The sequence below is a fragment of the Dermacentor silvarum genome, chromosome 2, assembly GCF_013339745.2.
Source record: "Dermacentor silvarum isolate Dsil-2018 chromosome 2, BIME_Dsil_1.4, whole genome shotgun sequence".
Taxonomy (NCBI): domain Eukaryota; kingdom Metazoa; phylum Arthropoda; class Arachnida; order Ixodida; family Ixodidae; genus Dermacentor; species Dermacentor silvarum.
The window spans coordinates 122,010,484-122,024,425 of NC_051155.1; the positions used below are offsets into that span (position 1 = coordinate 122,010,484).

The 13,942-nt window shown below is 47.5% G+C and overlaps 1 protein-coding gene across 1 annotated transcript in view; it reads left to right on the top strand.

Annotated features, from left to right (window-relative positions):
• Positions 1–5,303, top strand: part of LOC119440331 (retinal-specific phospholipid-transporting ATPase ABCA4-like) — a 139,998-nt gene extending 134,695 nt beyond the window's left edge. Inside the window, exons 26-27 of the mRNA XM_049662870.1 lie at positions 2,377–2,599; positions 4,980–5,303. Of these exons, the coding sequence (XP_049518827.1) occupies positions 2,377–2,599; positions 4,980–5,216 (460 nt within the window). The 3' untranslated portion in view covers positions 5,217–5,303. The remainder of the gene's footprint in view (positions 1–2,376; positions 2,600–4,979) is intronic.
• The last annotated feature ends 8,639 nt before the right edge of the window (positions 5,304–13,942 follow it).

The following is a 13,942-nucleotide window of genomic DNA, read 5'->3' on the forward strand; positions in this document are numbered from 1 at the left end:
CTAATCGATAATCGATCAATAATTAATCAATTCTGAAAAATGCTCGGGATTACTTGGTAGTGCTTAGCCTAGCCCAATACGTGACCAATACCTTGCAATAGCCAATCAATAGCCAGTCAATATCTAATCGATAATCGATCAATAATCAATTCTGAAAAAATGTCTGTAGCATTGCGCCTCTAGTGCAAGCTACGCTATTTCTTGCGCGTTCTAAGCACATGCCGATACTTCATTACAGAGAAATGTGGGGGATTTTTGTTAACACATAATACAGATTGACATATACTGCCTTGAGATAAGCCGTATAGAGAGAACGCCAAACAGCGATTGAAAACAAGCATCATGAGATATAATGGGAACAACAACATGCGGCAAAACGTTCTAGCTTCTAGTTGTTCTTGCAGATGAAGTTGTAAAGCAGTTAATCCTAAAGGGTATCTCGCAAATCTTTAATCTCTTACGGTGGCCTCACAGGAATACGAACTTGGGTGGCTGGATTCACAGTCCAGAGTGAAAATCGAGCTGCTGATAGAGTGCGCTATGGACTAGATGACAACGATAGCGGCGAGCATTCTGGGCGATCGTCGAACAAGATCTCCTGCTAGAGTTTGCCTACAATATCGGGGTGGGGGGGGGGGGGGGGGGGCTGCTTTTTTTTTCCAGAATTTTTTTTTTAATCACCCATGGCATGGAGCACAATTCTGCTTCTTGAGCTAGATCACTCTCAGAGGTGGACATTATTTGCACAAAAAATAAAAACGAATGTATGACTAATTAATGAAGCTTCGCCTAATAATCTTTTGAGCTAATTACTCTATGGTAGATGTTGCAAATTATGAATTGCAGCCGCCGACTTCGAAAGTCATATCCACTTAGACCGAATTCTGTGGATGACACCAGTTTCGAGAAATGTGTTCCCAAAGTTCGCGACCAAATCCATCGGTGTTCTAATACTTCTTATTTTCAATCTATAAAAAGTGCATAATTGGAGCTACAGTGAGTTTTTACGCAAATTTGACAGCGCTTATCTCAAAACACGACCTAGTTTTAAATTTTGCCTGTAGTAGATGTGCCTTGGTAAATCGCTAGAATTTAGCTCGTGTGTGCTAAAGTAACTAGTTATAGAGACGATCAGTAAGATGTTAATAAATAGAATATGCATTTTGATTTTCAGTTTAGTGATGTCCATCTCTTCGGTTAAGCCAGCTCAATTAGTATGTGTCTGATATATGCCTCAGGCGAATTAAATATATGTCAACGTTAAAAAAAAAAGAACATCCGGTATACGCATGCTTCATTATGCATTTCACAACATTTGGCTTCGTTCTCGTCATTTCGAGATTGTATTACAATGATAGCTACTTTCGTACAGTCAGATTACGTTGAGCCTAATCTCGCTGCTGAAGCAATCTAAAGAAACATTTAGCCACTAGGGGGGTATTTAGCCATCGAGTTCGTCCCTGATGGAAAGGAAACGCAATTAAGAGCGACCCGAGGGCACTTCTTGCACCGGCTCTGTAATTGGCGGTACCTGTATAGAACTCGGTAGACCGACCGCTCACACGAATGGCTATGAGAACTATACGGGAGATAACAAAACTGATAACCAAGTTTATATTATACTGCTTTATGAAGTTATCTCAGTATAGTAGCTTGCTGGGCTAGTTGGTTCATTGCAACTTGTGTAACAGTGCGAAAAATAACAAGAAAGGGACGAAGATAGAGACAGAGTGAAAAGAGCGCTGTTACACAAGTTGTAACAGCGCTCGTTGTAACAGCGCTGCAGCGCTCTTTTCGCACTGTCTCTGTCGTTGTCCCTTTCTTGTTATTTTTCGCGCTGTTACACAAGTTGAAGTGATCTCAATGAATTTATTCAGAAGATGCTAACAAAACTGCCCAATCACTCCGTACAGATGGGTAACCAGCGAAGCTGAAACGTGCGGCCCCGGTGTTTAGCAGTGGGTTAATCCCGACGCTGTAATGAAGCGTTTCTCAATTATTGGTTACATGTTCGTGTTTCTAGTGGAACGTAAGCGCCAGTGGCGGGCGGATGCTGCTAACCAAGACGCCGAGCTAACGCGAGATATCGAACGCCTGCGACAATGGTGAGCCGAGGAGACGGCGTTGCGGGCAGAGCAGCGTCAACGTGGCAATGGCGGGAACGCGTTCGCTAACGACGTCGCTAACGGCGCTGCCACAGGCGCGCGCGCTTGGCTGCGGCGTACAGAACGACGTAACTGCCGGCGCAGCCAATGGAGACGTTTAGCGAAACGTAGGACGAACGGTTTTTCGTTTCGCCTAGCCATATGCAGCTTCCGCTGTAAAAAATATGCAAACTGTAACTAGATGCCATTTTTTCTTGACGTGAATGCGCAGCCTTTCGGACGTCGAGTTCCTCTGCAATCGCGTCGCCATTCTGGGTTCGGGAAAGCTGCAATGCCTTGGCTCGGTAGCGCACCTCAAGAACAAATTTGGCAAGGGCTACACGATCACGGTGAAGACGTACCCGGATAAGAAGGAAGACATACTCTACCATCAAGACGTGGCACATGCCGTGCTCAAAAACTTCCGCGATGCGGAGCTCGTCCACAGCTTCGAGGTGAGGCTAGTACTTTACCGGGTTCGTCAGCTTCGGAAGCATGCAAGGTGGAATCGAACTGTGGGCCCGGAAGCTTCGCAGTGCTTGTGGCTTAACATTAATGCATTCAATATGTCTCTTCACTTTCTCAGATACATGCACTTAGCATAGCGGCTGCATCAAACTGGGAACGTTCTTGCTGCGTCGAGATTTGACAGTGGAATTTCTGTGCACTCGAGGCAGCCCTCAATTTTATTGGTACCTTGGTGAACCAAAACCATCACTTCAGCAATAAGTCCGGGGGCTCTATAATGTAAAAATATGCCAGTCTGTTCCTATTTTAATCTCCTGACGTCAAATTTACATAACCGTCGACGCAAGCTTCGGGCATTGACCCACGGCGTTGTTTGAACCGCCCATTCAAACGCTGTCCTCGTTTATAGGAGGTAACTTTTGTTTGCTTACGAAGTAAATGTCATTGGCTACTTTGACAGGTTTTTCTTATCTAATCGGCTGACAAAAGGCAAGGAGCACGCATAAGTGGAAAGGGTTCCGGTGGGGCCGAGCTAGCGCAGTGAAACTAGGGGCGCGATCTTGTACGCGTTCCAAAATGGAACGGAGGCGGTCCGTTCCATCGAGCCGCACACGATTGGTCAATTTGATCGTCACGGTTCTAATTAACCAATCGTGTGCGGCTCACGGTTCAAATTGACCAATCATGTGCGGCTCGATGGAACGGACCGCCTCCGTTCCATTTTGGAACGCGTACAAGATTGCACCCTAGATAACCGGAAGAGGAGGGTGGTGTAGGCATCCGCGATTGGCCAGCTCCCCCTTGCCCAGCTTGCGGTGGCTGGCTGAAAATCGCGGCGCCAGGCAACGGAAGAATAAAAATGCTGCTAAAAAGATCCTCAGCGAAGTACAGTTGGCATAGCGATGTCGTATACGTACCAAAAGTGCTCGGCAACGTTACACTGCCAGGCGAAAATGGTATTATACGCAAATAAATCCATCCTCCCCGGCAGCTACGAGTAGCCAGTGCCAGAGAGATTAGTGGGCAGACATGTTCTATCCCTTTCAGAACGGGACAGTCTCTGTCTATTCTGCAAAAAAAAATCTGTTTTGTTCGGCATAATAATGCATCTTTAATGCGTACACGTCACTTTGGCGTAGTGAGTTTTCGCGGTTTTGTGACGTCGCGTGACAGACTGGCGAAATAGGCCAGAGCCCAAAAACATTTTGCCCAATTGCGGAAGGCTAATGGTGAGAAAGGGTTAGAATCGGAAAGAAATGTTTTTCTTTTGTTCACACTAATTCTGCTGTAACGAGTTGGTTCGTGTCTTATTTAACCAGCCGAGGCCTTGCCTCTTGTCAGTCTCAGGGCGAGAAAGAAACAAGGCCAGCTGCAACTTAAAAGACACAAAAAGCACACACTATATTAACAAACGTAACACACTACAGAGCTAAGGCATGCCATTAATTCACTGAAACTCAACATCAGTTAACGTTAAGGCAACAAACTTGAACCCTGTGCACGAATCAGACAGTGCGAGGTTAAACACAAAGCTCTTAAGCTCAACGCAGTGGAAACGAAGGCTATACAGTCCGGGTTCTGCTCAATGAAATTGTGAAAGAAAGTTCACCGGTATTAAGTTCCTGCTGGAAGAGGTCTTTATGACGAAGGTATAGCAGCGACACTCGCAGACGCTCGAGGACGACAAAGCCCTGTAGCTGTCTGGTCGTAGCAACGCCGTCCCGTCTCCGCAAACCGGGAGAGACGCCACAGGTCGTCGGGAAACTAATTGGCATCTGGGTGGAGGCCTTGTACGCTCGGGTCCTTCTGGCCCTACGAGCGTACATCTCCGCACCCCAGCAGCCTTCCTCGAACATCTCCCGCTGACGTCTCTCTTCTGTTCTTTTCTTCCTCTTCTCTTATAGTCTCCCATGGACTTTTCTTTAGGCTAAGTTTTTTTCCCTTGCGATGCTCGGCGCGCTCGCGCCAAAGCCGCGTGGCACGTCGTCGCCGTCGTCTTCATCGCACACAAAGCTCGCGCTGCGCAGTAAATTCGCAAGTCCTTAACAATCTGTCGATGACAACTTCAACGCACATCATGACACTATGCATACTCAGTGCCTACTTGTCGTATGAAATATGGAGTTTTCGCGCTTTCCGTGACATCACGTAAGATACAGGGGTGTGTCCATTTGGTCATTCAGACGGTGCCGAAGGTCACGATATCGGCCATGGTGCACTTTCTCAGCAAGCGTCGTTCGTAAAACAAGTATTGAATACGCAAACTGCGATAGGCGACCTAAGTACGCGTCATGTATTAATTGCAATTCTGTCGTCATTGCTTGAGTCGGCAGCAAAACGACAATAGTCTGCTTCGCTTACATTCAGGGCCTGCTCGAGTTCCGGATGTCCCAAATCCAGATGCTGTGGAGCGAAATGTTCACGCGCATGTCTCGGATCAAGAAGCGCTTCAAGTTGCAAGACTTCTTCATTACGGACACATCGCTGGAGCAGATATTTCTCAGCGTTACGCGGAAGGAGGCCAGCGAGGCAGCCGCCAAGGAAGCCGCCAAGGCGACCGAGCCCGCGCCCAGTGCACTTGCGACTACGATTGGCATACTATGAGTTGCTCAGTAAAGCTCACATACCCTACCTGAGCCTTGTAATGAACGACATACGTTTTGATAGAGTCGCCTATAGCATGCGGATTGAGCATGACAGTGGCGCAATGATAAGATTTTGCACATAAAGAACGCACTGACGTAACGTTCTACATCGTTTCTATAGTCGCTGACTCGACGAGGCAACCAATCGCAACTGAAACGTTGTGAGAGCACCTTGTATTTACTGCAACTCTTAAATTGTTGCGTCATTTTGAGGAAAGCTGTGGTCGAGCATATACTTCAATTACCGTATCTTGTCACTTGCGCCGATGTTCTTTTGCAGCTCAAGGTTGTTATGGAGCTTACCTCTACGACATGCCCCGCAGGCGAACTGTACTTTTTCCACCTTGCTTCCTTCAAAAAAAAAATGCCACTTTTTTTACTAAAGGTTGTGCTGAAAGCCAACAGGTCGGATCGACAACGGGAGCTGTGTAATCGAACTACCTTATGTCTCTCGATGCCGGTATGTCGGGTTTGCATGGCATGTCATGGCATGTCGTAGCACAGACCCGGCCCGATTCATGGACAGCACGAGCTACTGTTTTGCTAAATATTGGCCATAACCAATTATGTGCTATATTTCCTATAATCTAAACATACGTTCGTCTTATTCTCCTAAATCCATGTTTGGCCATTCAGGATGAAACGGTTCAATAATAATATACCTTAGAACTGTCTTTCCCGCTGCGCTTCTTTCTGCCATACACCTCTCCTCACCCCATTTCCCTCGACAAATAGCAAACATCGCCTGCGTGAACAGACATCACTGTGCTGATGTCGCAGTGCGCATTCGAATTACCTGCTTTCTTGCATTTCGGCATACCTCGTGTACGGCGTAGCGCATAAACATAAACATTGTATAGCATTAAATTTGTGACCTGTGCCGTGTCTAAACAAATATGAAATTGTAGTTTGCATAGAATGGCCATATAGACACTTGTATGCATCGCATTTATTTTATAATAGTTACTTAAACGCTTCACAAAAGCTTCGCTTCACATAGACACAAGCATGCGTGTTGGAGGTGCTATTTGCATGTGTATGCGTCAAAATGTGGTTAGATTACTATATTTTTGTTTTTGTATGTATTTTCCTGCAATGTACTTCTCTATATGGTACTGCTCTACTTAACTAGTAGCAGGACATTACCGTCACATGTCTACGGAAAGAGCTTATTTCGGGGAGAGGTAATTTCAAGATCTATATTTATTCGAGAAGAAAGGAGTATGACGCTGCGCTTAATAAAGCTTGCTGATATATTTCTCGGCTTGTAATATTCAATATTGCTGCCATTGCTCAGGCTAAGCGCTGTGGGGACTGTGCGAGCGCAGGGTCACCCGTACGTACTGAGGAAGCACACAGAGACACAGAAACTACTTTACTGAACAGAGCAGAAGACACGCGACTAGATTAGCTCATAAAACTGACACGCAAAGTATATTAAGTAGTGCTAACAACATAGCACGTCATTAACTTCAGTTAGTAGTTGCACACGCGTAGCTTGACACTGTGGTACAAGAAGCAATCGTCGCTGAGGCGGGGGTCGATGTTGTTCCGTCAAACCAATATAGGCTCTGCAGCTCAGCAAAGCGGTACTCGCGTGACTTGGCCATGGTAATGTAAACCGGCCTAAGCACGGACGCAGCAGCCTCGCGTACGGCGATATAGGCATTGACGGAATGCAGCTCTGTAACAGGGCCAGATCACTCGCTTTCTACTTTACTGCCACGTTTCTCACCCAAAGCATTTATAGACTCTTCTGAGGATCTAAATGATGTACGTAGCTCGTGTCTCCACCCAAGATTCAATTCCGCCTCTGTGGCATTTGAGCCATCGTGACGCCGTCTTCGTTGAGTTTTGATCACGCTGTTATAATCACCGGTCACCTTCCGGCCAGCTGTCGCTCCCTTTAGTGGCCACTTAAAACATTCATTTTGTTCACGGACTCTGGGTATATTATTATTGTAGATATGAAAGGTATTATGCAAATCAATCAAGCAAAGTTAGCGTTGTGTGTTGTTATCGAAAAGGTACTGGAGAGATGGGTAGACGCCGCAGAGGTGGTGTGCAGGCGAATGGGAATGGTGACGATGAATAAACTTTATTGCTCTTAGCAAGTATATAGTCTTCGGGGGCCCGAGTTGGGTGGTCGCGTCATTCCAGAAGGCCGCAAACTCTTTTTGCCCTCCGAGTCCTTGCAAAGGTGCCCGCATCATGCAGATCCCGTCGAACCCCGTAGGCACAGCAAAGCCTTGTAAATGGGTGGTCTGGGCACATACTATGGCGGCAACTTACCATCTACCATTTAAAAGCACTTATTATGTGCGGACGCCCTCAGGTTGAGGAGTACAGTCGTTTCTAAGCGTTGAGGTCTCGTAATGGCTGACCACCTGCCCGAGAGTGCGCTTGTACCTATTTTACTGATATTGTGACGGAAGCGAGATGGAGGCGAAGGATGTATTTACAAAATATATACAGAGGAGGCTAGGGCAAGGGACGTCCGATCCGGGCCAAGAGCTAGCGTCTTCATCGTCGTCTTTGGCGCGCTGCCAAGCATCGCGTTGATCCATGTATGGATGGCTTCGTAACATCACTCTCCGGCGGCTGAAGCGCCGTCCTGGCGCTTGCTATGAAAGCGAGGAGCTGGAAGAGCAGTATGGCTTCAACCGGGAAACATGAACGACTTCAGTTGGCAGCGATGAGGTCTAAGAATCAGGATGCAGGAGTACAATTTCGTAATTTACGTCACCGAGTTGACGAAGGACCTTGTAGGGCCCGGTGTAACGTGAGAGGAGCTTCTCTGATAGGCCAATGCGGCGGCATGGCGACCATAGGAGCACCAGAGAGCCAGGCGTGAAGTGCACGCTTCTGTGTCGGCTATCGTAACGGGACTTCTGGGCTGCTTGCGAAGCAGAAAGTCGATCGTGGGCAAGTTGACGAGCTGCACGGGCTCTAGCTGCGACGTCACTGGCGTATTCAGTAGGCGAGTGAGGAGCCGAAGGAAGGAGAGTCTCGATGGGCAACGCAGGATGTCGGCCAAACAGCAGATTAAACGGTGAATATCCGGCGGTGTCATGCCGCGAGGAATTGTACGCAAAGGTAACACAGGGTAACGTGCAGTCCCAGTCACGGTAATCTGGTGAAACATACATGACCAGCATCTCGGTTAGCGTTCGGTTCAGGCGCTCGGTCAATCCATTCGTCTGCCGATGATAAGCGGTGGTGAGCTTATGTTCAGTGGAGCAAGCACGAAGGATGTCATCTACCACTCTTGATAGGAAGTACCTCCCGCGATCGGTGAGGAGCTGCCGAGGGGCGCCATGATGTAGAATTACGTCGTGTAGGAGAAAGTCGGCGACATCTGTGGAACAGCTTGTCGGTAAAGCCCTGGTGATTGCGAAGCGCGTGGCGTAGTCTGTCGCGACCGCAACCCATTTGTTTCCCGAGATGGACGTAGGGAAAGGGCCTAGAAAGTCAAGGACGACGTGGAAGAATGGCTCTACAGGGATATCAATAGGTTGTAGCTGACCTGCAAGCAGCGCTGAAGGGCGCTTGCGGCGTTGGCAACGTTCACAAGCAGCGACGTAGCGGAGCACAGAACGGTACATGCCAGGCCAGAAAACCGGCGTCGGATGCGGGCGTAAGTACGCGAGACACCTAGGTGACCGGCAGTTGGTACGTCATGAAGCTGATGAACACTGGAGCGAAGATGGCGAGGTAGGACAAGCAGAAGCTCTGGGCCATCTGAGCTGAGATTACGACTATACAGAACGTTGTCGTGTAGCTCAAACAGGCGAACAGAATGGTCTGATGATGGAGAGGTAAGACGGTCGATGATAAGCCGTAAGGACGCGTCTCGTCGCTGTTCGGTGGGGATATCATCCAAAGCAAGGATGGACAGTACGCAGGCGTGGGAGTCAGGTTCAATAAGGTCGGGAGCATCGACAGGGTGACGGGACAAGCAATCAGCGTCCTGGTGCAATCGTCCAGATTTGTAGTGCACATCAAACGAGTATACTTGAAGCCGTAATGCCCAGCGGCCGAGACGTCCAGACGGATCCTTCAGCGAGGAAAGCCAGCATAGAGCATGATGGTCTGTAATTACAGAAAAAGTTCGGCCAAACAAGTAAGGTCTGAATTTGGTGACAGCCCACACTAAAGCCAGGCACTCGCGTTCAGTGATGGAAAAATTTCGTTCAGACGAGGACAGAAGGCGACTGGCGTAGGCGATGACACGTTCCTTGCCGTGCTGTGTTTGGCCAAGGACAGCCCCAATTCCATGACCACTGGCATCAGTGCGAAGTTCCGTAGGCGACGAGGGGTCGAAATGGGCCAGTATTGGTGGTGTTGTGAGTAGGTGGACGAGGGCAGAAAACGAAGCTGCTTGTTCGGGTCCCCACACGAAAGGAACGTCCTTCTTCAAGAGTTCCGTAAGAGCGCAGACGATGTCCGCGAAGTTCCGGACAAAGCGACGAAAGTAGGAACATAATCCTACAAAACTGCGGACGTCTTTGGCTGAACGCGGCACGGGAAATTGTTGCAGGGCGTCATCGATACGACGAAAGGGTAGACGTCTTTATGAGTGACTTTGTTCAAATTCCGATAATGAACTCAGAAACGCCAGCTGCCGTCCTTCTTTTTCACGAGGACGACAGGGGAAGCCCACGGGCTAGATGAAGGTTCTATGACGTCTTTTGTAATCATTTTGTCGACCTCGTTCTGGATGACTTGACGTTCGTGATGCGATACGCGATAAGGATGTCGGCGTATATGTATCCAATGGCAGCTCTCGTGTGCCTCTCAGAGCCGCGGTGGACGCTCGGCAACGAGGCCATCTGTGGTTGGATAAGGGGCGCCTGGAGGCCTTGCTTAGAAATCTCTGTAGGGCCCCATTACGAAATAAGAAGACCCCCCTCCCAAAATGGTGGGTTTCAGGCTGCACTGGCATTCGTACCTAGCACTTTCCGCTTACGAGGCGGATGCTCTACTACTGGGTTATTAAAGGGTGCGGCGCCAACATGAATCCCCAAAGCAGCACAACACAAAGTTAAATGAGCGCTGCGTGTCGCTCGACAGAAGCAAAATGAAGGGACCCGCAACAACTCCTCGAATTTGCACCTGTCTCCAATTAATTTATACGTCGGATTACGTCTGCTCTAGAAATGACTTCGGCTACGCTTGCAGTGTGTCTGTTAAAATGTGTTTGGCACAAAAGTTACTGCGACTGTGTTATTTATTTATTTATTTATTTATTTATTTATTTATTTATTTATTTATTTATTTATTTATTTATTACACACTGCCAATCCCAATGGGGCTATTGCAGGAGGGCGAAACAAAATAAAGTCAAACAATTAAAGATAAAGAAAGTGTCAGAACGCAGTTACAGGTTTTATACAATGTTATTTGGGGTTGAGGGAGCAGAAATTATATGGTAAACACATTACGAACAGACACTACAGTACATAATGACCGCATTTTGTAAAGTGCCTAGAATTACACTAATACATAAGAAAAGTACACAAGATTTTAACTGTGGGTGGTACGTAAGTGATTTTTAAGTAATGTCAAAATTAATTCAAGTTCTTACTATTAGTTATACATCCGGGTCATCTATTCCGTTGTCGAACTGCCCGCGGGATTAAAGAATATTTGAAACAGTTTCGTGTTGAAACGGTACTCTTGTGAGGTGAGTTGGTGTTTGCGACAGGGTTGTCTAGCTTCAGACTTAGATATAAACCTTGAACTGTCGATTTTATGCTGTTTATGAAGAAGTTGGAACAGCATTTCTTGGCGTGCGAATTTGACACAATAACATAATGTTAAGAGTCCAGGTCTTTCAATTAATTCTGAGGGTGAGTCGAATAAACCATATTTGTTGCGGACAAACCTTACGGCTTTTCTTTGCTCACCTTCCAGTTTTAAGCGAAGCTTTATAGGCTCACAGGTGTCAGCGGTGGTGGTGGTCGTGTCACGCTGAAAAGTGGGCCGATCCTGGTGGTTGTGTAGAAAGGGTCCAAGCTAGAGCACTGCACCGGCCGATTTTTTCAGCCCGGACCCGGCCCGGGCCCGTTTTTACGTTAGGCTGCCCGCCCGAGCCCGAACAAAACTTTTATCGTGAGACCCGGGCCCGGCCCGGGCCCGGAAATAATCTACGTTAACCGCGCGGCCCGGCCCGCCACCCCTTTACCTTAGGCCCGAGGCCCGGCTCGAAACCGGCCCGAACCCGGCCCGAGACCGAAAAATACATGTTTGTCAGAGTTGAGACGCCCGAGAATAACTCTCTGCACGTTACATCCACACCACCAGAAAGCCCGGCCCGGGCCCGGGTCAAAAAGCACACGCCGTGCCCGAGCCCGGCCCGAGCCCGTGAAAAAACTGTTCTACCCGGGCTTTCGGGTAAGCCCGAGCCCGTGCAGTGCTCTAGTCCAAGCTCAATGGCACATACCAGGGACAAAACGAGAGAGAGAAGGAGAAAGTAAGAAAGAGAGAAGGAGAGACAGAAAGAAATAGAAAGAGAGAGAGAAAGAAAGAAAAAGAAAGAGAGAGGAAGAGAGAAAGAAAGAGAAAGTCGCCAGGAAGGTCAGATTCACACACGACAAGCTTCGCTTACCCCCATTTTCTCGACAGGGGAAGGGCTGGTGATTCTTTAAGTTATCTGTTGCCGGAAACAAAACTACGTTAGCATATTCTGGTATAGGTCGAATAAAGGTATTGTAGGCCGAGAGATTTGTTTTAGGTGCAGATTGGAGTCGCCTTTTAAGGAAGTATGATCTCTTTAAGGCGGACGACGTAACAGTTTGCATGTGTCTCCCATCTAAAGTCATTTGATGTCACTAATCCAAGGTACTTGCGCTGAATGGCTGTAGTTATTTGCGTTCACCAATGGTGTAGGAAAACTTGGTAAGCTATGTTTACGTATTATTCTTAGGAAGGCTGATTTTCTTACAATTAAAGTCATCTGCCATTTCGCGCACCATTCTGACACCGATCTTAAGGGATTGTTGAGGACAACATGACCCGAAGGAGAGTTAATTTTTTTATAAAGGATGCACTCATCGGCGAAACGCTTTGTTAGTTCTGATAGATAAGGGTAGATCGCCAATTAATTTGCCATGAAACACAAAAGGATCACAAGGAGATGGAGACTTGAAGTGATTAACAGTGGATGAACGTAGGAATCGCTGAGCATGACAGAGACAAATTTGCTTGCTGAAACAAACTACACAGTGAGGCTTATCACTGTAATGGTAAGGTTGCTTTGAAGCACTACTGGAAGAAAAACAATCTCGATTAATTGTTCGTTGGATTCTCACAGGAATAGTCTCGCAACGTGCTTTACAGAAACTTTGAGGTTTATTCAATAGGAATGTCTGGTGAAAGATAATCACTTCATGGAATCCACCAATTGCTTACTGTTTTATCGGCGAGGCGGCCATGGATGCCATGCCGGGCACGCGGGAAACGCGGGGGCACGCCGGAACGGCGGCCGAGCAACTCAAGTAGACGCAGATGGGTACCGAGGTGAAGAACTCTTTTATTAGCGTAGACAGCTCCTTATATAGTAGGGCGTAGTTACCAGCAGCACCCCCTGGGTGCAGAATATGTGGGTTTCGGAACCGAAACCTCTACATAACATCACCCGCGCTCTTTTAAGTAAGGCGGGGTAGATCACATCATTATGCAGTAGTTAACGTGTGCATATGTATGGAGATAGATCCCTGTGCGACATTATACAGTTTCTCTCTCTCCCCCTGTGAAAGATGACGGCACTTGTAGCATAGGCACTCGGTAATTTTTTAACAAAGATGGCAAAACGATAGATACAATATGACAAATACAATGGCAATGCAATATAAACATAATAGCTAACGTCGCTCAGTAACCTAAAAACATGAAGCACTTTTCACAGCCGTGGCAATAAGGCATAACGGAGGGCAAGTACACACACAATGAACCCAATTAATGAACTCTTTTCATGGTCCTAACAAAATTGGAAAAAGCAAGACACTCAAAGGATACAATGCACGCTCAAAATAATGTTAAGAAGCTAGGGAACAACGTCACTTAAATATTGTGGCCTCTTACGGCGTCTCTTGGACCGCCTGGGCGAAAAAGGTGTGGATCCAGGGACCTGCATTGGAGCCACTGGCTCAGATGTAGTGTGTGGGCTTTCCTGCCCCGTTAAACATCCACAATCCCAAGCGGTAGGCAAAACTACTGAATTTGAGCATTCTCGCTCACTGAATTGTCCACCAGTCAACATTGGGGACGAGGGCAATGACTTAACTTTCGAGCTCTGAGGCTCACTGAAGCGGCCTCTAGACGAGTTCCGGGATGGTTAAGAAGCGAAAGAGTGTAACGACTCATTGACGCGCTCATCAGGGACTGTGAGCGAACTTTCATTTGGAATCGTTTGGGAGCGCGAAGGGTCATAACTATGTCCATTAGCGTTAAGTCTGCACTCTGTATGGTGACTGGGCACATCAGTCCTTTGTTCATAAAGTGCCTGTATTGGACCCTGTGGTCCAGTTACGCGCCTACTAGGCGAATTGGAGAGATTATTTTGGCTGGGCACCCCAGCCGGACATTGAATCGGTGCCTGAACAGAAGTAGGCCCCGTAATATGCTCTGCAGTGGGTGCTGCGAGCGGTGCGCATTGACTGGGCACATCAGTCTGGATTGGCA